The following is a 21,218-nucleotide window of genomic DNA, read 5'->3' as shown; positions in this document are numbered from 1 at the left end:
ACTGAGAGCTCCAACTTCTCTCTCTCTCTCTCTCTCTCTCTCTCTCTCTCTCTCTCTCTCTCGGGAACACACAACCAATCTTTGTGCGGGAAGGCCATAGCAGCGCCGCCACGCGCAGCAGCTTATACCATCAGAAGAGAGACATGGATAAAGATAGAGAGAGAAAGAGAGTGAAGGGACTGCTTGTCGAGGTATAAACCTTTTAGCTAGATACCTAATTTTAGAAAATTTTCAGCTAACTCTCTTGGATTGAGGCTTGGTCGAGCCTTCGGTTTATGGTGATTTTGCTGGGCTTGCGCGAACACATTCCGCTGCCGTTACTTTCCCTGATTTCATTTTGGCGCAGAGTTCGGAGCTGCTCTTCAAAGTATTATTGTCAATTGAAAAGTCCAGAGATTGACGAAATAAATTTGCGCAGATTTCTTAATCAGCAGTTTCAGTCTGCAAAGCCAAGGCTTATTGGTCGGAGAACATAAACACGAAACTGCGTGTGCGAATGCGAAGCGCTGATAATTTTTTAATATTCGTAGATTTCAGTAAGTACATTAGGAAATCAATTTAAATGCTTCAGTGTAACGTCTACGTCAAGTTATTTGTGAAAACAAGCGAGATTGCGCGTGCTTCATTTAAAGACGATTATTCACAGAACTGAGATCATTTGTAATCCACATTGAATATTGCCAGTCTTTTCTTGAGAAAACATTACAAATTGTGTATATATATTTTTTTAATCTAGAAATATGTCTTTTATGTGCATCGCGCATCTCGCGAACTTGAGCTTAATTAATTCTATTTTTAAAAGCTTTTTACAAATGTTTCAAACGAGCAGATAATTGTTACTTTTTTTTCATGAATGTGCCAATAGCATTTGTTAACATACTTTATTTCAAAGTATTAAAAGTAGATATCTAAAAAAAGAAAAAATATGACAAATATTGCCAATTAAAAAAGGCAGATATATTGAATAAATATTTATTGCATTAAATATGAAATATTTTTTATTTAAACTTTGATCTAACTACATTAACAATCTTATTTCATAATTCTAAACTAAAACCAGTAACACAACAGTAATAAGCACTTGCAATAATAAATACACGTCAAAATGCATTTTATTAATGTATTAACAATTATATGTAAAAAAACGCGTAAAAAACATAAAAAAACGAATGTTATAACAATGGTTGCATGAAGGTTATTTGCAATATTTACTAACGTTCGTAATGAAAGAAGCGTTGTTACATGATGTATTATTTTATAATATGGAGTAGTTATCAGTTCTTTCAAGTAGACGTTTCACTTATAAAAAGTTATTTATTGTGTGAAATCTTAGACTGCAAAAAAATTCTTCTTATGAATTATATTTTCATAGAAAAAATCCTCTCGACACATAAAGTTATTTAATTTTTATTACCAAAAGTTTAGTTAAAATGAATGATTTGCTATTATAAAACATCTTTTCTTCAGTGTATACGAAAGTTTCGAAAGAAAAGAGTCTCGTATTTCACGAAAATTGGCTCCATTTAATGAAAATATCTTTGATCTACTTAGTGAGATGATTCGGTGTCTTAATGATCTGATTAACTAAGTTTGCTATGAAAAAATTAAGGTCATTGACAAAAATTTGAGCGAATGAAATATTGCTTATGTGTCTAAACGAGTTCAACAATGATCAATAAAGCCGTAATAACAAAATTATTTTCGACATAATTGGACTAGCAAAATATGACACATTATACAATAAAAAAATCCTAATCGATTCTCAACTCTTTTCACAAGTGAAACAAAAGCTCTAAATTATAAAAGTCCGTCATTCAGTTAGTTGAATTCACAGATGGAAATGGGAGCAGGCAACATAGACTGAAACTCGTCGACAGCAGAGGAAAGAGCAGCAGAGGACGACGTAGTACAGCCAGAGTTTGATATTCTAATGAGCTCTTGCACGGAAGAGTTGCACTGATCGTCCAAATCCTCACTTACCGTACGCATCATCGTCAGTAACTCGTGGTCGTCCTCCGTGCCACCGTTTTGCAGTGGCACATCAAATTTGTTCTCTTCGATCTTTACCAGTTCGTCGTCGACGTCACTGCAGTGGCCGTTTGTAGCCACTGATTGGTGATAACTCGCCAGATTACTCGGCGACGCGTAGGTGTGCTCTTCGCGGTGAGTTTGTAGATCTTCACATGCTGCCGAACCGTCGGCTAAGATCGTTCGATTTAAATCTTGCACCTCGCGAATGTCTACGTCATCCGTGTGGTCAGTTATGGTACTGGAAACGAGCTTGTACGACGCGACACCCATGCGCGTGTCGTGTGAGACGCGTAGTGTCGTCGTTTCGGTGGTCTCTTTCACGACTTTTCCACCTTTTTCCTGCAAAAAAAAGAGTCCGATTATTCAGTGAACATCTAATTTTAATAAATCTTTCCGAGCTTATAATTGCACGTACTTGAATTGTTCGAGAAATAACAGTCGCTCCATCCGGACTGTATTCAATAAATTGCTGATCACTAGTACTCGTTGATACCGTAGCATCGGCTTTTGCTATCGGTACTACTTCGTTTTTAATCGTCGATTCGTCCTCTGCATTTCGGCTAGAAAAGAAAAGTAGAAGAAAATATATTAATAGAGGCTGGCAAGGTCAGCGCTTGCATTTCGACACACTTCGCGAAAATACTCTCTGCTGTTCCCGAAAATACACTTTCAACATTTTAATGATAGAATCAAGCCTTTCTACTTCCATCGATTAACAAAAAATAATCATTATCTTGGATCTTTATACGTTGACCTTCTAAGCGGAAAGGACAAGAATAGATTTTCAGCCCGGCAGGTGAATCCGCTGAGCGAGCTAGTCCGAACGATCGAATAATAAACTAAAGGCTATAGTTGTAGAGAAAGTTGGAAGCTCCGTCAACAAAAGTAAATTTCAATACCCAAGAATAAGCTTCGAAGATACGACACTATCGAGTACACTCACCAGGTCGTTGGAACGGGGCCATCCTCGTATTCGCAAGAGAGGAACGACTCGCTACGCGACCTTGGTACTGACGAGCATTCGGTCGCTGTCACGTATTCATCCATTGCGCTTGAATCTTCGACGATACTTCGGTTACTCGCTCGGCTTTCTTGCCGATCGATTTCTTTCGTTATGACTTCCTGAAAAAAAACATAACGCATGTCAATTTTGGTGTACCGAGTTGATTTTGACTCTATTTTGACCGTCGTTAATACATTTAAAGAGTTTTCGATTAGTGTTGGAGTGGACTCTTCAGAAGAATTATATTTCCATTCCGAGTCCATATACGAGTACTTGCTTGAAATAGCTCTATGATAAATTCGAACTGGACAGTTTGCAGTTCTGTACTTATTTGAAATAACAAGTCACGCTAATTTAATAAAATCGAAGACGCAATTATTAATTTAAAATTATTTTTAGAAAGATATTCTGGTGATTTCTTTTGATTCATAAACACACAGATCTGCATATTTACTGTTAAAGAAATTGAATCTAGATGGCCGCTTCCAATGACGAAAAGTGAACGTAGCATTGACTTGTTTTATAAATTAATTTTGATGCGTTCATTGCATTAGTATTTCCATTGGTTTGTTCTGTCAATAATGTGCAGTATTTAGACTAAAGCCGGCAATATTTATCGCTGCTAATAGAATTGCTCAGCACAAAATAGTCATATTCAATAAAATCATTCAATTTAATTATCTACATAAAACTTGATCCAGAAACTGTCTTACCTCCGACTTACAACTTTTGTCTGTGACCCTCGACTCTTCAGTATCCTTAACGCTAGTCGACGTTCCCATACCAGAATCAATCGCATCGTCACTTACAGGACTCGTCGCTAACTCATCATCCTCTGTCGCTGGATTCAATGCTTGACTCCTTGCTCCAGCCTCGCAAAGTTTGGCATCTAATTTCTCGGCAAGCCTCGTAACTTCAAGCAGTTTGGCCGAAATCGACTGCATCGCCGACAAGTTGCCAGCGCCGGTTTCACTCGACTCCACCGTCTCTGACAATCTGCTTTTATCAAACAAACGAAGAAACAAACACTGAATCACTCATTGAAACACGAAAGGAATTTGCACAAACGGAAAAATCGAAATCGTTCGGCGAGTTACGTAACGATTGGCGCGCGCGGGCAACTTTGCCGAAGTGCAGTAGGCGCGCGAATGAGGCTACGTAAAAAGCTCGCGGGGAATAAGGTGGGTCGCCCGCGCGCACCCGGCAAAAGAGCAGAGTATATAACGCACTGGCGGACAGCGAAGGCGGGAGTCAGAATGTTTATCGCGCGCCGACAGGTGGATGGGAATCTGGGTGAATTTGACGTCTGTCGCGCTGCGGATTTTATCGAGAGATTGCCGCGTTTCGAGCCTAATTATATCTTCCCAATGGTTGTTAACATATGTTTGGCGATAATTATAGGTGGTTAGAAGTATATTCAACGTTTTGTACTATCCGTGCGTTGCAGGTAAATAGTTTTTACGAAGCTGGTAGAAATTTAAATTTCGAGTAATAACAATAATAATCTTATTATAACGTTCGCACGACTGTCAGTCAAATTAACAATAGAAGTGATTTAAAAATAGAAATTACACTGCGGGAAAAAACTATGAAGAAGGTGACAACACGCGCCTTAAATCAACTAGAAATGGTGCCAAAGATGTGAAAAGTAAAGAAAGCTGACAGGAGAAAACAAAAGAAAAATTACTTAAGCCCGCAACCTCAGTTTGTTCTAATTTCGTTCAAGTCGCCGCACACAAGTGCACACAAGTGAGTCATCATCTAAGCCCTCCTCAAATGGCACGTCGGCGGTATCTAGAGAAATTAAATGTTGATTGAACAGATATCTCCGTGCTGACGCCATTTCAGTACGTCTAAAACTTATTTTTCCCGGGCGTTCATTTGGACTGTAGAACTAATAAGCAGAATTTATCAAGTTTTTTGCGTAAAAATCGAAATGTGACTCTTAAGAGTTTTGTGAGAAATCATTGCACTTTCGCGTTGGTATTAACAATCACGTCTTGTGTGACTAAATAAATCCATCGCTACTGGAGCATAAAAATTGGTATTATGTCTTGATTGATTTCGCTGTACGAGGGCTCAGCTTTTTATATTACTATCGCTTCAAAGTGTTCTCAAAGTGAGTTTCATTTAGAGTTACTTGAATAACGATCTTCATTAAAATTAGAATCTTTATGAACCTGCTGAGTAGGTAGTTAAAACATTTTCCATAAAAACGTAACATCAATCGATTTTCAATGTCTAATATTTCAAAGCATACTTCCACGAACAGCCGTAATGTCACTCGTAAACATGAGCACCATACAGCAGTTTTTGAAATGAAAATAATCAGATGGTGTAATTTCAAATCAAAGTATCACCTTTGATGAGCCAATGGCTCTTTCAGCCGCGACCTCAAAAGTCGACCAAGTCGGCACATGCGACCAACTTCTGGTAGGAGCTTTTCCCGCTTGGCCAACACGTCGCGTACCTCCGCCTTGTGGTGGTTTCGCCAGGTGGTAGCGCAATCGATACCACTTTCCGGCGTCGCCGACCTGCTTCGCTTTGGCGAATATACGCTCACTGTCTCGATCATTTCTCGTAATTTGCTGCAGTGCTGTGGGGATTTATATTAACGGATACGGTTTATTTTAACCTTAATATTTGTTTCTTGGTTTGAACAGATGGTAGTTTTGAGTAGTTTGGGTATATTGGGGGTTTCCGTTAAGCTTAGATTTTTGTGATTCCGTCATAGATTTTCCGATATGGATGTTTTATAATTGATATGATTTTCATTATTAGTAATATAAAAGAAGTAATAATAAATAGAGATAACAATAAACGCAACTAGCAGCTTCAAAACATTAATTTTCTCTAAAAAAACAAGTGAGTCCACATCGATATATGTTACAAATAATTTCTTCAACGGAAAATAATTTCCTTTATTAATTAAAGAAATTCCGTATTTTAATGAAATTTTCGTCACAATTTCGCACGTTGAAAAAACAAAGTAAACCACCATCTATATTTAATAAAAATAACTATTTTTCATCAAATTTTCATAGCTTGGTGTGGTGTTGGTGTGTGTGTTATAAAATAGAATAATCATTTTGTTTTTACGGAACTTTTGGCAATTTATTCTAATTTATTTTAAGTAATTTATTATTCTATTGATCTTCTGCATTCTAAATTCAATATGAATAATCACATCTTAATACGTTTGTCACAAAAACCTGATAATTTCAAAAATATTAAATTTATAGCGTACATCTTTATTACATCGAACACTTGGAGAAATATGAAATGATTATTTTTATGCTGTACATAAAAAATTGATGGCATCCCATCGCAAAATCTAATAATCACTTGCAAAAGCCGATTAATGTTTATTGGATAACTCACGTCGGTAACGTTGCGGTGAAAGACGGCACAGACTCTCAAACGCGTCAGCTGCTCCTGACTGATAAAGCGCAGCTGGCGCCAAACGTGCCTCAATCTCGACAGCAGCAACGCGTTACTTTGGAGATCGAGCTTACAGGATATCCTCAATACTCGCGCTCCGTTTACCAATAGACAACCATATTCATACGTACCCTACGGACAATCAGTTGCTATAATGCCTAGCTTAGATTTTTCAGTTTCTTTTACGAAAGAAATTAATTACCCTCGCGGTATCTTGAAAAGACTGATGCTCCTGTTTCTGCGCTTGAATTTCAGCGACGTTGCAGCCGATTTCTACGTGACTGCCGACCAACACGTCGAACAGATCGTTCAACCACTTTATCGCCTGCAACCATCAAGTCACACCACAATGTAAGAGACATTTGTATAATCGCGAATATCAGCGGATCTTACTTGCTCGGCGTCACTTTCGTAAGTGTAAACGAGAGCGATTTGCTTGAGCGTAAGTTTCTGCAGCTCAACGCTATCGTTGAAGATATTTTTTCGCGCGTTTGTAGCGTCCAAAATGTCTTGAATGTTTATGATGTCCTCGGCGTAGTCGATTTGTACGTCTCGGCAGAGTGCATCTTTCACTGGCATCGAAAGAACGTCCGATAACTTTTCACCCTCTTTTACTAATTCTCTCTCTAATCCCTCTGCAAAGCGACTGTTAGCGTGAGAAATTTCCTCGACGATTCTAGACCGTTCGTAGAGCAATTTACCTAGTTTTTCTTGGCCACGTTCGAGCTTCATCAGTTTGGCACCAGCATTGGAAAAATTACACGTACGACTACCCATTATCAGCTTATCGAAGACTTCACTTGTTCGATCGAAGTACTGCAGAATAATATTTGCAATATAATATTTTAGACTGATATTCATTTACTTGTCGATAATTACCTCCGAAACAAGACGGAAAAATCTCTGAGACGTAATAAGCACATTTCTTCTCCTCTCGAGTCTCGTAGCGAAACTTCTGCAGACGAAATCCATAAAATCCCTTTGTGACATCAAATCCTCCGAGAGATATTCGCTTGGTATACTATCTATTTTATGTAAAATTTCAGCGTATTTTCCATACGTTTCCTGCAACCAAAACGCTGTCATAAACCACATCAATGATCCGTAAAACACATGAATAAATTACTTACTCTACACTCTAATTCTAACTTTTCATGTTCTCGCCTTAACTCCTCCGACGAGGCGACATCGAAACCTATTTGGTAATGAGCATTCAACATAGAATCTGCAGGACCGAGTATCCAGTTTGTCACATCCGCGACGCCTTCTTCTAACGATGCTATTTCTTTTAGAATGTCAATATTTCTTTCCATATCTGCCCTAGCTTTTTCAATTTCCACCTGTTGCAATAAAGAAAGTTAAAGAAACGCAGTAAAAATTATAATACAACGGCGTAAAAGTACCCCTCTGCATAAATTACCTGTTTCTGCTCGATCGAGTCGATCAGCTTGTGAATCCGGTGCACGGTGTCCAAAATATCTTGCGCCGATTCGCGACTCATAGAACTGGCTAGATTTCTACCTGAAATTCCAGTTACAATCGAAATTATTTCTTATTCGTTACCTGTACATCCAGCACATCTTACTCACCTGACTGAAGTATTCGTTGGGCAGCACTTGTTATTTCGAAACTCATTTCTTCACAAGACAGGTTCTCGCTCGAATCGCGATTCAACTCGGGCCTCTTGAGCTTCTCTATAACTTCTTCCATTTTCTCAATGAAGTCTTCGGCGTCGCTGGTGAATTCGTCTACATGCTGCAATGGAAATATAACGTCAAATTTTCTTCGGCGTCCAAATAAAAAACAAAAGCAATCGGTAATGGTGCGAATCAAAGTACGCGAATCATAACAAGTACAAGAATAGATTAACATATGCAATGCAGATAGAAATAAGAAGACAATTTACCACTCGATTCTGTATCCATGCTGCGTGGTCGTAAGACTTGCTACCGCCCAAGTTGTAAGTGAGCTGATTAGGATCGACATACGCGGAGAGCCTGTTCAGTGGAATGTATATCGGCTGCAATGCAAGGAATGAACTTTTGTAACACTGATAAAAAATAAATAAAGGCGAAGTTGAATGGGCGTTGAGATTGCGTAATATTCCGCGTGTCGAAAGAGCCGCGCGCAAAGTATACTAATCTACTCTTCTAGTGGGATTGAACACTGGGATCGACAGATGACTTTCTACGCAGCCGAACGCTTTCAACTTGTTTGCTTAAGACATTCTCATTATTCAGAAAAGTCGCACTCGAAAAATGGTTTCCGTCCAGCGCAAAATTCCTCTCGGAGAAGCAAAAGGAAGCGTTTGTGGGTCCGCGCGCAGTCGTTTGCGTTGAAATGAAAAAATCAGTTCTGCGGCACGTTCGAGTAAATGGCACGCGAAAGAAGAGCCAAAACAAACTGAAGCCAGCCGTTAATGTGAATTCGAAATTTCACTGAGTCTTACGATCGGCAGTGGCACTCGCACTCGGCAAGATGATAATTGGAAACACACTTACAAAAATGCCGAGAGTTAAAGCGTCGCGCGCGCTCGCGTGCGCGCGCGCACTCATAAGCTCGCAAAAACTCCCTCGCGACGCGACGGGAAAGCCATGGTGGCGCGTCTTTACGCCTTGACGTTCACGGCGATTCTGCGTTAGTAGGCCAACATCGAAAGTACCCATACACGCTCGCACACTCGCACACTCGCACGTATATATAGATACGCGAAGACGGCGTCGCTCTTTCACTGACCTCGCCATCGCCGTGCGCTTTGGTGCAGTAATTGTCGACTCTCTGCTTGTCCCAGAAGCCGTCGGGTCTCACAGCGATCACCGACGCCGCGTACGAGTCCAAACGCTCGCGGGCTGCTCTCATGTACGCTCGCGCCGCTCGCCATTGGGCTGCTCGAGCGTCCACCAAAAGGGTCAGGCCGTTTGACTTTGTCTCCTCGCTGGAAATAAAAATTACGATAAAAGATCATTTTCAATCAACATAATTCTTCTTGGGTTCATAAATTTCTTAACCCAGAAGTTACGATAACTTTAATGCGCTTCGTGTAATTGTTTAAAAGGAATTCGAACTCGATGAAAAATTTAATTTATCGATGCGTACGAACTAATACTTAATGGCTTTTGAGTCATACATAATAATTAAAATGAATAATGATGATACATAATAAAGAAAATGAAAGTCAGTGCAATTACTCGAAAGCTTATCGTTGCAAAAATGATCGTTCAAATTATTATAAATTAAATTTCGACGAGCCTCAGCTTCATTAATTCATACTAATTTGACTGCGTAAGATAATCATACTTCGATGAAATCGCAGACTTAACATACCATGTCAAACTAGTTTTACTTTTTTGAAAACTCGAGCAGAGTAAAATATACGCACTTTCATTTTTTTCGCTGCCCTGCGTCGATGACATGTACGGTTTAATTTGAAGTTTCAAAAAGAAAAACTGGAATGGACAGCTCGTCGTTATCAATCGTTCAAAATGAAACACGAAAAAAAAAATGAAGAGAAAACACGTCATCTCGTTATTTTGCTCAGCAACGTATAATTCAAAATTGAATTTTTGGTTTTCTCGAATGGTCAGGCTGCCACAATAGCAGCCGCAGCAGCTATGTCTAAAAATGGAAGAACGAGAGTTGTGGTATTTCGAGCGAGTGTATACCTGAAAACCGCCAAAAAGTAGTCGATTAGCAAGCTGATGTTAGCGCGGATAATTGGCATGGGCTCGCCGGCGGGAATGTCAAGAACGATGAGCGCTCGATTCTGCCGATCACGGCCTCCCGGCACGTAAGCCACCTCCGATTCAAGGGCCTCCAGTATGTTGAGCGCTTCATGCCTCTGCGCCGCCTGTTGATCACGCTCGAGCTTTGACATCGCTCATCGGGAATGCGCCTCTGCACTTCGGACTCGTTCGCGATTTTTTTATTTCTTCTTCTTCTACGTGATCTGAAATTACAGTTCGCTATACTTAGACCTTTCTTTTTCTCGGTGACTGAGCCATGAGGTAACATTGCTACCGTTATTTAAGATAAAAGAGTGTCGTCTGTAATTTTCGTACGCTTTGCGTATTACAGTATTTATTGATTAGTATACCATTGAAGTAGTAAGTTATTTGATTATATGATTATAGTTTTCAATCAGTTTTTTCGAGGCACAACAAAAACATTTTTATGCAATGATAAAAAACGCCATGTATTTTGTCAATCGCCGTAGTTTCATATTTATAAAAGTAACGTAACTCACTTAATAATGAATTGCATTGCTGCTAGGTAGAGAATCAACTTTTTGCCTTGAAATTTAAAACTTATTTTTTCGCCGTAAATTCAATAAAATTGTTTCTCTTCTGTGAACTATTTGAAATGCAATTGAATGAAGAACTGCTATGGTGTATATTTTAAAATTATAATTAGATCATAATTTTGAATACAATACAATATGAAACTTAATAAATCAGAGTCTTGTGTTATTGAACTTTTTTGTATAGAGCAGTTAAATATAACTCCTCTTTCGTTGAACGACAAATAATGAAGCAATTTCTACAGTTACCTCTGCGTCATAAACATCCAAACCGAAACTGCTAATTATTGCTTCGTGCGTTAACAAACACCACTTTACGCACGTGTATTTTCAGCAAATCAAATAGCCTTAAAAAAAAAACGAGGTCGTCATTATGTCACAGTGCCGGCATACTACAAAAGCGTAAAAAAAGTCGTACCGTGCGTCGATCGGCGCGCGTGCAATTTTCCAGCTCGCGCGAGGTTTACGCGAGCCGCGCCATTCGCCAGGCTAAACGAGCGAAACGTTCGGAGAGACTCGAAACTATTATAAGCATTCCGTAGCGGCGTGGCTGCCGCGCGCGTAGCCACTCTCGTCTCGTGTGTACGACCGCGTTTCTGGATCCTGCAGGAGCGCCCGCCACCGCGACTCCTTCTCCTACTTTCTTTGCCGCCGCAGCCGCAAAAGCCGCTCCCTCGTTTGTTCCTTCTCCGCTTTCGCGCCTTCGTTCCTCTCTTTTGTATATGTGGGTATATAAAGCGCTTGTTTCGATTTTATCTCGCCTCGCACGCACACACGCATACACCACTGGCTTCTGCGCAATTATTCAATTTCTATCTGATTTCTAGGTGATAATCTTTATTGTTTATCTGTCACTGATTATCACTCGCGCGTCTTAAGAAACGCTTGCATGAGCTTTTTTACAGTTTCGCGTTTTTTTTGCTTCTATTAAAGTATAGTTTACTGTGGTTCAATAGGCAAATTGAACAGCAAGCTCGTTCAACAATATAGTTATTTGTTTTATTGCCGATAAGTATTAAATGTAATAGAAACGGAATTTTATTACACGATTGAGTCTGTTGAAGAATAATTTTATTAAACAAAATTTATTTCAATGAAACTTGAACAATGATTAATAAATATTAAAACAGACGTATAGGATAATAAAGAGAAGTAAAACTATATATGTATATACTGTGTAATCACGAATTTAATAACAATAAACAATAATAATGTCCTGAAGCCTATTATAATGTCAGTAATTTATAATGGGAAAAACTGCCTACATTAGGATTCTGTGCACGCTGGGGTAAATAATGGTGCACCTAATTTGCAAGTGGAGATCCACGCTTATGAGCTTATAACAATAAAGGTTGTCTCGTAGGAATTTCAAGTTTAACTTTGAAAAAATAGATGAATGAACTGAAACAAAACTGAATATACACTTACAATTTCCCTTATTTACAAGAATTAAATTGTAACACATACTCATATCAATGATTGAAAAATAATACACTCTAATTTTCAATGATATTGATCCTCGCAAAAATAGTTTGCAAAACGCGAATGACGCTAAAAAACAGTGGCGTGATCACTGACAGCGTATCCGCGGTTGATAAAAAGTAAGAAAAAAATTATTCATAAACTGAACTGAGCTTCGTGAGAGCCTCAACTCTCGGGACCAGAAAATAAAAAACCAAGCTCGTCACAGCGCGACCGATGTATCATGTGACGAAAATGTTCATTCTCATATCTATCAAGTTGGCGGTCTAGTCCCCGTGGAATAACATCTTTTATAATACCTTCGAAGCTTAGATTTTTGAATAAATGAATGAAAGTGAATTTTTACTTCTTTAAAGGCACTTTGAAACTCGAGTAACGAGGGAAATTACAAGAGGCAGGCAAAGTAAAATCAACAATTACCGATCACGAGCAAGCGCACTCGTGATCGCAATGGATATCCTCCTCCCAGTGCACGCCGCTTGAAATGCAAACAAAACGTTGCGCGGTTAAAAAAGCACTCCGAAGGTTACACGTATACACACACGCGCGCGCACGCACGTGCGTGCGCATGCCAGCAAAGTGTACAATATTCTCGCATGTATGAACTGCTTACCCCTTGATGCACTGTGAAACGTCGAGCCATGATAAAAAGCGAAAACACGCAGAGGTGCGAGAGCACGCGCTGCTCGCACGCGACTGACTGGCTTTCCATTCCGCCACCCAACACACACATACACACACGCGCACACGCACACACACACACACAGCTGAGGCGGTCCATTCAGTTGCAACGGTATCCCGGCACCAATTATGCTTCCCCGACCCTTCTTCTTCTGCTTCAACCTGTTTTCGTCCGTCGTCCGCGTCCCCGTCGATCGTCGTCGTCTGATGTCTTTTTCGCTTTATCTATAATGTAAATGTATACACACGCGGCAGATCTCTCCGCGCCTTCTCTTTCATTTTTATTTTCTCTACCGACAGCTCCTATGGCCGTTTTATGGACATTCTTTCTTAGATTTTTCCTTTAACCGGCTGAGATTTACGTTTTTTGGTGTAGGATAGAAAATTTATGGCTCTGAGGGCGCGAGCTGTCGGAGTAACTTTCAGGTGAGAAAAATCATCGACAGAAGAGTAATGTGTTTTTAATAATGGTAAAAAGAACGAAAGAAAAAAAAAATAGAGGAAATGCTTCGCATATACTACGGTAAATTTACTCTTATCCGCACTTTCACGAACGCGCACGTGTGTATACACATGCCGAAAGGAAACGCGACATCCGCTGTGCGAGCGAAGCGAGAATAGAGAGAACATTGAAATTTTCGTGTAATTTGCAATTTGATTCGCTCATAAATTTATAACGTACGCTTTTAATTCGTGCGCTGTGCTTTTTACATACCTGAAAAGAAATGGTGTAACTATCAGCGTTGCAAGTAATGAATGAAAGAAAAATTACGAAAGCCTTTTCTATGGATCAAATAAAAAAATGTATTGAAGGACTTGCTTTTAACACTACTATTCATTACTTTTAATTTGCTAGTAAATTACTGTGGTAGTTAGAAAATGATAAAATTGGATCTTCAGTTGAGTCAGGTGTACCGCGATGATTTCTATATACGAGGATGCACTAAGAAATATTGGATACTCTATTTTAGCATTAGATAATAGTTCTTTTTCATTCATTACTTTTAATTTGATAGCAGCAAATTACTTCTTGAGTTGCTGCGGATCGCATTCCACTTCGTACTGCCAAAATACACAATTTGAAAATTTTATTAATGAAACTTTTTAAAAAAATTATTAATAATGAAAGTAGATGGCAGCTTGTGCATTTTTGTTGTTTTCGAATTGATTATCGTAATTTTATAAAGAAGATTATCAAAAAAATGTCATTCACAATATAATTCAACGAATACATTTGATTTTCAGATTTTGTGTGAATATAGTTGTATTTAAATAATTTAAAGTATACTAGTATAATGACACGTTACTATTATCTCTTTCGATGCCTATCTATTTCTTTTTCTCGAAATACTTTTCGATGGCATCATCTTGATGAGCAAGCAGATAGCTTTTTATTAACCATCAGATAGCTATCGATCAAGCAATTTACATCCCGGCAAAAATCGTCTGTTATCTATTGAGCATCCAACGAATGAGCCAGGTAGCCAAATCAACGTCGTTATCCCAACTGAGCGCGTGGAGAACTTGTCGCAGTCAGCACCGCATCTCACTCTTTGGCCTTTCTCCATGTCAGCCGCTGTAGTGGCGTTTCAAGGTCCTACGTATATATGTGTGTCTGGGAGAGCAGTTGTGTTGACGCACCTTCGACACAGGATCCGCGTGCTTTTATCCCGCATGCAACGGGCCGTGCTGGCGTGACTTACCTGGCGCACTGCTGACACGCAGCCTCGCGGCAAGCTAAAGCTACTTCTCGACTATTTGGCAGAGGCTGCTGATGTTGTTTGTTGCTATTGTATACATCTTGGAATTTGATGCGTTATTAGACTGTCCATTGTATGTCTGATAGTTTACCTCTTTTTTTTTATTGGGTCAGTTTAACTTGGCATGCGCATGGTTGAAGCAATACGTGAGAGCCTGAGAAGTATGTAAATTATCCAAGACGTTTTATGAAAAACATATTTTGAATTTTTAGCAGACCGAAAAAAAGTCAAGTTCGCTTTGATGTTTCAAGCTTACAAACAGAATATACCAAACTGGCAATAAAATAATTACATACATGTTATAGAACTGATCTGTTGATTTGCGTGTGATAAAAAACACGACACTTAAGTTTTTATACCTTTTATCACGGCGCCGTAAAAGAAGTGTTATATGCAAAAGCTGGTTCACGTTTCCGTTTCTAGTAGAACTACCACGAAACTGTCCAGACATCCGTGATGATGCTACGTAAAAAGAAAACCTGTTGTAAGACGATGTGTTGTGATTAATAAGTCGGGTGTTCGGATGATAGGCGATGGTGTTAACGTCAATCAATTTCTCTGTTAAATGTCATCGCGTTATTCTACGTGACCTAAGTCGCTTTCCAATAAGCCTATTCATAAATGTTTTATTACAAAATTAGATTGGTAATCAGTATCAAATTATATAATCAAAGCACTATACTCCGTCAGGAAAAATTCTGAAATCGAATTATTTTTTCAAACAAATTCTTTCTCAATTCCAGCTGTATTACCAAAATCATAATCACACATCGAAATAATGTCGAAGCATAAAAAAAGAAGCAGTCGCACGAAATAGTGACAAATGGTATCGCCGGAAAGCGAATGGAGCGCATGGAAATTATCTCACGCTTAAAGCTTTGAGAAAGATAGAGAGAGAGAGAGAGAGAGGGAGGTGTAGAAAACAAAAAGCCAAAAAGCCCGACGACGACAGCGGCAACGAACAGGTGAAGCGTAGCGCGCGCTTGCCGCAAACGGCTGCTGCGCCCGAGAAAAGGTCGTCGACCGGCGTTGACCAAACGAAGAGAGCAAATGAGAAAGGGAACGAGAGGGAGAAAGAAAGATGAGAAGTCTCTCGGTGAGAGAATGTAAAGGAGCATTTGAACCTTTTGCAAATGACTCGCGATGCTGCTACGGGTAAATCCTTAGACAGTTAGAATGCCACTTGACCAGCTGCGTGCGAGATTTTCAAGAAAGTTAGTTCACCTCGGATGTTAATTAACCATTTGTTGCCGATTAATATGGACATTGGAATGGTTATGCAATCAGTCGGGTAATTTTTTACTTGTCAGTAGGTGAATTCCATAATTGATAATTTATCGTGCACAGCGATATGTTTCAGTGAAATCGAAACAGTACCGTTTGATCGATATAAAGAAAAGAAATAAAGATGATTCCATATATTGACTATCGTAGACACTGTTTTGAATATAGTGATCAAAACAGCGATATACGTATCGTAAAGTGACATGAAGTTTTTTATAAAAAGAAAGTCTTCGTGACGTTGCTTATCTAACAGTATAATTTATACGATAAGGCTGTGGTACAATTCAAACGTCACGTGTCAAAATTGGTCAGTAAGATATCTTAACATGCGTACATGCAGAACTACCAATTACCTAATCTATTTGGTAAATCACAAAGTTATTTTGTTGCAGGAAGGAAACATGGCAGAAAAAATATTAATTAACGTTTGCGGATGATTTGATAAATCTATCCAGGTATATAATATTTGAGCAGACAAGGTTTAATGATTTGGCGACTAAATCATATTTGGTAGATTTCGAACAGTAGATTTCTTATAATACGTATTGAAGTGTGACTTGCACTCCATGAATTGACCTAGTTCTTTATGATTTCTGGAGCTTATATATCCCTCCTCCTTCGAGGTATCATGTGATTAGTTGGTCAAATAAACCAATGAGACGATTAATCATCGTTTTTTATATTTTTAAAATTTTATTAAATTTCTATAATGCAACACATTATATTTTCTCTTTTCCGCTCGAATGTTACATACCTCGATAGATTCATCAAATCACCTGCAAACATTAACTAATATATTTTGACGTATTATTTCTTTTTGACTAATAAAAAGTTTTTTAAATTATTTATTTTAACTTATTGATTTTTTCGTACGACGTGATTACATGATTCTATAGATGATCCATTTATCTAACAGCTAAATCATACAAGATGCCATATATAAATTACTGATTTGACATTAAGTTAAAAATCTCAAATAATAGCATTTCATAACCTAATTTAATCGATTGATTTAATAATATATAAAATTTTCCAATATTCCTAATAATAACGTTACATAAATAAGCACAAGCATTGCAATTATTCATTAACCTTGAAAAATATGTTTGCATAATTGTGAATTGTAATATCATCAGTCAACAGAAACATGCTAATATCAAACATTTTTAAAGCGAACAAAATTTGACTTTTTTCGCTAACTATTAATTATAATACTAATTATAATCTTGATTTAACTTATTCATAATTATTATTATTTAATATCAGGGCAATGGAACTAACAATAAAAAATATACAGATAACTCTTTATTCGGATAAAATATAGTCTATATTATACATTATTTAGTACTCAAGAGAACAATTTCAACAATCGACTCGTAATATCGTGATTTGAAACAATAAAATTATCGTGTCGTACGTCGACGATACGCTCGCGCGTTTAACACGACGAGCATTAAAAAAGAAAGTACTTGCCGTGTCAATCAGCTAATTTTAAAAAATGAATGAAAGAAAAAGAATGATAATAAGCTAAAGGGAAAAAGAAATACCTTTCCTCTCGAACGTTACGTAAGAATAAATCTCGGTCTATGTGTGCACATTTTCGTCATTGAATTGAAATCCTCGATCGGCCGCCTAATCCATAAGCGTGCCTGCACTCGGTGCGATCTGCGAAACGAATGAGAAAATTCGAAGCGCTCGGCTTGGAAGGCTTATTTGTTCCAGAAGGCAAAGGCTTTTTGGATGCGCTCGCTGCGCGGCTTTCCCCCGGGAGCTTTCGCGTTCGAACCGTTGCCGACACTGCCGTTGCCGGTGTCCAGCTTTTCGAACATCTTGGCTGTGCGACTGACGTTGCCTGTGGGCATGAACTTCTGGCCTCTTGGAGATTTATCTAGCCTTGAGTCCTCAGTCGTTGTGGCTGTTTGGAAAAATATCGACGATTAGTAGATTTACGAACAGTTTTCCATTCGATTATCGTTTCTTCAAGCCTAGAGTAGCCTATTGTATGGCGTACAACGTAATTTAGAGAAAATAACAATTAATTTAAGAAATATACTTTTATCTATGAAATTTGAGTAAAATGTGTATTAATATTATACTATAAAAATTGCAATAAAGTAAGCATTCAAACATTTAAACACAATGGTCATGCAAAGGAGTATTCGTAAAGTCATTAAATCGACAAGAAGTCACAAAAACATAACAAACCTTCAAACTGTGTTTTAAATTTGTGAAAACTACGTCTACTCGCATCACGTTCAAAAACAAGATCCTTGTTAGGCTTGAAACTGGTTGGCTTGTTTGACTCTTTGTCGTACAACCCTTTGATTTCTGATCTTCCATTGTTGACAGATTCTTTATGACTACGTTCTTCTATTGACAAAGAATCCGCGCTTGATTGCTCACCTTGCGACTTAAGCAATTGCTCTTTTATGTCCTGAGCTTTTCCGGACACAGAGCATACATTATTGTGCGTACGAATTATCTTATAGCAATTGTTATCTACAAGTTGAAAAATATCATCAGACTTATTATCTTCAACTGATTTTTCGCTCTCTTTGCGTTCCTGACTTGCTACGGCGTGAAAATCTTGCTTTCCAGTGGATATCACTTGAGAGCTCGATATTGAATCTTCAAACGCTTTCATTTCGAAGTTTGCGGAAACTGTTTTTTGTTTGTCAATATCAAAATCTTTATCATTTATACCGTCAATTTTAATATCCTCGTCAATTTCATCACTGATATTGAAAACATTTTTCTTTTCTTTATTTACTTTGCATTCCTCTTTATCATTTTTATAATCGTCAGACATTTTACTTAATTTCTTTGACGATTTTACATGATCATCTTTGCTATCTTGAGGTGAAATCTCGCAAACATCTTTTTCAATATCTTCTTTAATTTGTTTTTTACTAAATACAGCATCATCATTATTCAATTCTTTACCATTATCTTCAACGTTATTCTCAATATTAGTAAAATCTTCAACTACTTCTTCATTATCTACTTTTGAATCATCTTTACCGTTTTCTTCAAGTTCAACCTTCAACTCGTCCTCTTCTTTTGCAGTTTCGTCAACAGAAACTAAATGTTCTTCTATTTTATTAATAATATCTTCGTGCTCCAAGTGATCATCTGAGTCCAGTGATTCCGACCTTGTAACCTCGCTGAGCGACTGCGTCGAAGTGGGTGAGAGTGAAGGGCTGCGTTTGTTGGCTGAAAGCATTGCCATGCGGCCTAAAGCTCGTAGGGCGTTGCCTGTTTTCTGTTTATGGGGAAAAGAAAACGCGCGCACTCCAAGTATTAGTTACGGCAAACTCATGCGCAAAAGTTTTATATCAACAAACAATGAAAATGAGATATTATATTATATATAATTTTTGTGATCTCAAAAAATATTTGTCTAATAATAAAGAATTGTATTATCTTTCTATGAATGGGCTATTCAAACGTCTCAAAACATAAAATCTCATTTTCATACGTAAAGAGTAACATCGGTGTTTCCAATTTAGTACGTAAATTTCAAACAAAATTATTTTAACATAGGAATGTTGTCAAACAAATTAAAAGTAACAATAGACTAATATGAAAAGAAATAAAAAGGGAAAAAAGACCGCATTGATAAAATCTTGTACAAACCTGCCACTTTCTTCTAACAATGAACTTTTTCAGTTTGTCCGTGGGTAGCGCGACTTGGCTCATATTTTCCGTATGTTGAGCCAACCAAGAGTGACTAAGACATTGTTTTGCAGACATTCTCAATCTGGAAAATTACAGGCAATTAGTTTCATACTATATATTGGTACAGTGTGTTAATTAGTACTAACAAGTTTTATTTAAAATAAAAGTAAACTTTCATAAAAAAATATATGTAATATTATACTTACTCTTTTTTCTTTTGTAATAGATTACTGATAAAGTCCTTTGCATCCGGGGAAATAGCATCGAAAGCCTCGTCTTCGAAATCATAGTCTGCGCGAATGATATTGGCAAAAGTTTCGGCATCATTGTCACCCATGAATGGTGATAATCCAGTTAATCTGAAAATAATGAATTCAGCGATAACTGAGGATACCCATTAATGAGTTTAACGAAATAACGTTGAATATGCTTACAAAACGTAACAAATTACACCAACACTCCACATGTCAGACTCGGTGCCTATCGGTTCGTAATTAATGATTTCCGGAGGTATAAATTCGGGTGTTCCAAACAGCACTCTTATAGGTTTGTTTGGACTGATTATTTGAGCCAAGCCAAAGTCAATAAGTTTGATGCGATGCGACGTCCTTGTGTGACACATTATGTTCTCCGGCTATAATTACAGGCAAATCAATTAATGGCAATTCAATATTTCCCAAAGAGCCATTAAGACAGGCAAATAAATCAGGCCAGCGATGAAGAAGAAAAGTTACCTTCAAGTCTAAATGAACGACGTTGTTCTCGTGCATATATCGTACGCCTTCGCAAATTTGTCTCATAAAGAGTATGCTGTCCTTCTCGGTCAGCGTGAAATCGTCGGCCACCACACGCTCGAAGAGCTCTCCACCGGATATGCTAAACGAACGATTAGCCGTTTTAGTAGAAAACCAATTTCAATTTTATTTCCCTTGCGGCGGTTTCGAAAAGAAATGTTGGATTTTTTTTGCTAATTACTTAATGAAGGAGTCCTCGCGCGCTTGATCCCAGGGAAGTTATACTTTCACGGAAACATTTAAGCGTTTTTATAGGCGAGAAAAATGGCAGTGTTTGCGGCTACTTACTATTCGGTGACCATAACAATTTCTTTGGGACTGTCGAAGGCCGCGGCAAGGCGGAGTAGCTTGGGATGCCTCAGCATGTTCATAATTTTCATCTCTTCTCGCACTTGCTGGCGATCGGACGTTTTTACGGCTCGCACAAATTTCGCGGCGAACGACTTGGCTGACTTCTTTTCGACGACACGCCTCACAACACCATAGCGGCCTTTGCCCAACTCCTCGTGTAGCGCGTAACGTTCCTTGAAGAGGTGACCCTCTTCCGTCACTACTGGCTTGTCCGATGAGTAGTCTTCGTCGTTTTCTGAAATGATTTTAAGACGGTATTTCTTTCGAAGGCTACAAAGTCAATCCTTACTTTGGGATTTTCGGGAAAAATGGCTGCGAGTATTTCGTTTCGCATGCAGTCTGACAAGCATTTAATGCTTTCTACAAACTCATACATTTGTTACGTTCGGAGGTTAAAATTCCAATGTATTCTCATT

General features: G+C 38.3%; 2 protein-coding genes across 2 annotated transcripts in view; both read right to left on the bottom strand.

The window, feature by feature from the left end:
• LOC131673499 (titin-like) overlaps window positions 1-17,638 on the bottom strand; it is a 76,990-nt gene extending 59,352 nt beyond the window's left edge. The window contains 18 exon segments of the mRNA XM_058951519.1: window positions 1,825-2,370; window positions 2,447-2,591; window positions 2,975-3,153; window positions 3,748-4,030; window positions 5,395-5,634; window positions 6,411-6,607; window positions 6,678-6,800; window positions 6,869-7,110; window positions 7,177-7,291; window positions 7,355-7,540; window positions 7,606-7,815; window positions 7,896-7,996; window positions 8,065-8,230; window positions 8,382-8,495; window positions 9,212-9,410; window positions 10,138-10,421; window positions 15,055-15,157; window positions 17,527-17,638. Coding sequence (XP_058807502.1) covers window positions 1,825-2,370; window positions 2,447-2,591; window positions 2,975-3,153; window positions 3,748-4,030; window positions 5,395-5,634; window positions 6,411-6,607; window positions 6,678-6,800; window positions 6,869-7,110; window positions 7,177-7,291; window positions 7,355-7,540; window positions 7,606-7,815; window positions 7,896-7,996; window positions 8,065-8,230; window positions 8,382-8,495; window positions 9,212-9,410; window positions 10,138-10,349 — 3,258 coding nt within the window. The 5' untranslated portion in view covers window positions 10,350-10,421; window positions 15,055-15,157; window positions 17,527-17,638.
• Window positions 17,272-21,218, bottom strand: part of LOC131673498 (titin homolog) — a 78,420-nt gene continuing 74,473 nt past the window's right edge. Inside the window, exons 35-41 of the mRNA XM_058951518.1 lie at window positions 20,740-21,037; window positions 20,392-20,533; window positions 20,092-20,291; window positions 19,864-20,016; window positions 19,616-19,739; window positions 18,185-19,241; window positions 17,272-17,894 (exon numbers count right to left, since the gene is read on the bottom strand). Of these exons, the coding sequence (XP_058807501.1) occupies window positions 17,689-17,894; window positions 18,185-19,241; window positions 19,616-19,739; window positions 19,864-20,016; window positions 20,092-20,291; window positions 20,392-20,533; window positions 20,740-21,037 (2,180 nt within the window). The 3' untranslated portion in view covers window positions 17,272-17,688. The remainder of the gene's footprint in view (window positions 17,895-18,184; window positions 19,242-19,615; window positions 19,740-19,863; window positions 20,017-20,091; window positions 20,292-20,391; window positions 20,534-20,739; window positions 21,038-21,218) is intronic.

The sequence above is a fragment of the Phymastichus coffea genome, unplaced genomic scaffold (assembly GCF_024137745.1).
Source record: "Phymastichus coffea isolate CEN01 unplaced genomic scaffold, Cenicafe_Pcof_1.1 PCOF00180, whole genome shotgun sequence".
NCBI classification, from domain to species: domain Eukaryota; kingdom Metazoa; phylum Arthropoda; class Insecta; order Hymenoptera; family Eulophidae; genus Phymastichus; species Phymastichus coffea.
Note: the sequence above shows the minus strand (reverse complement) of the source record. Positions and strands in the feature narration are given on the sequence as shown.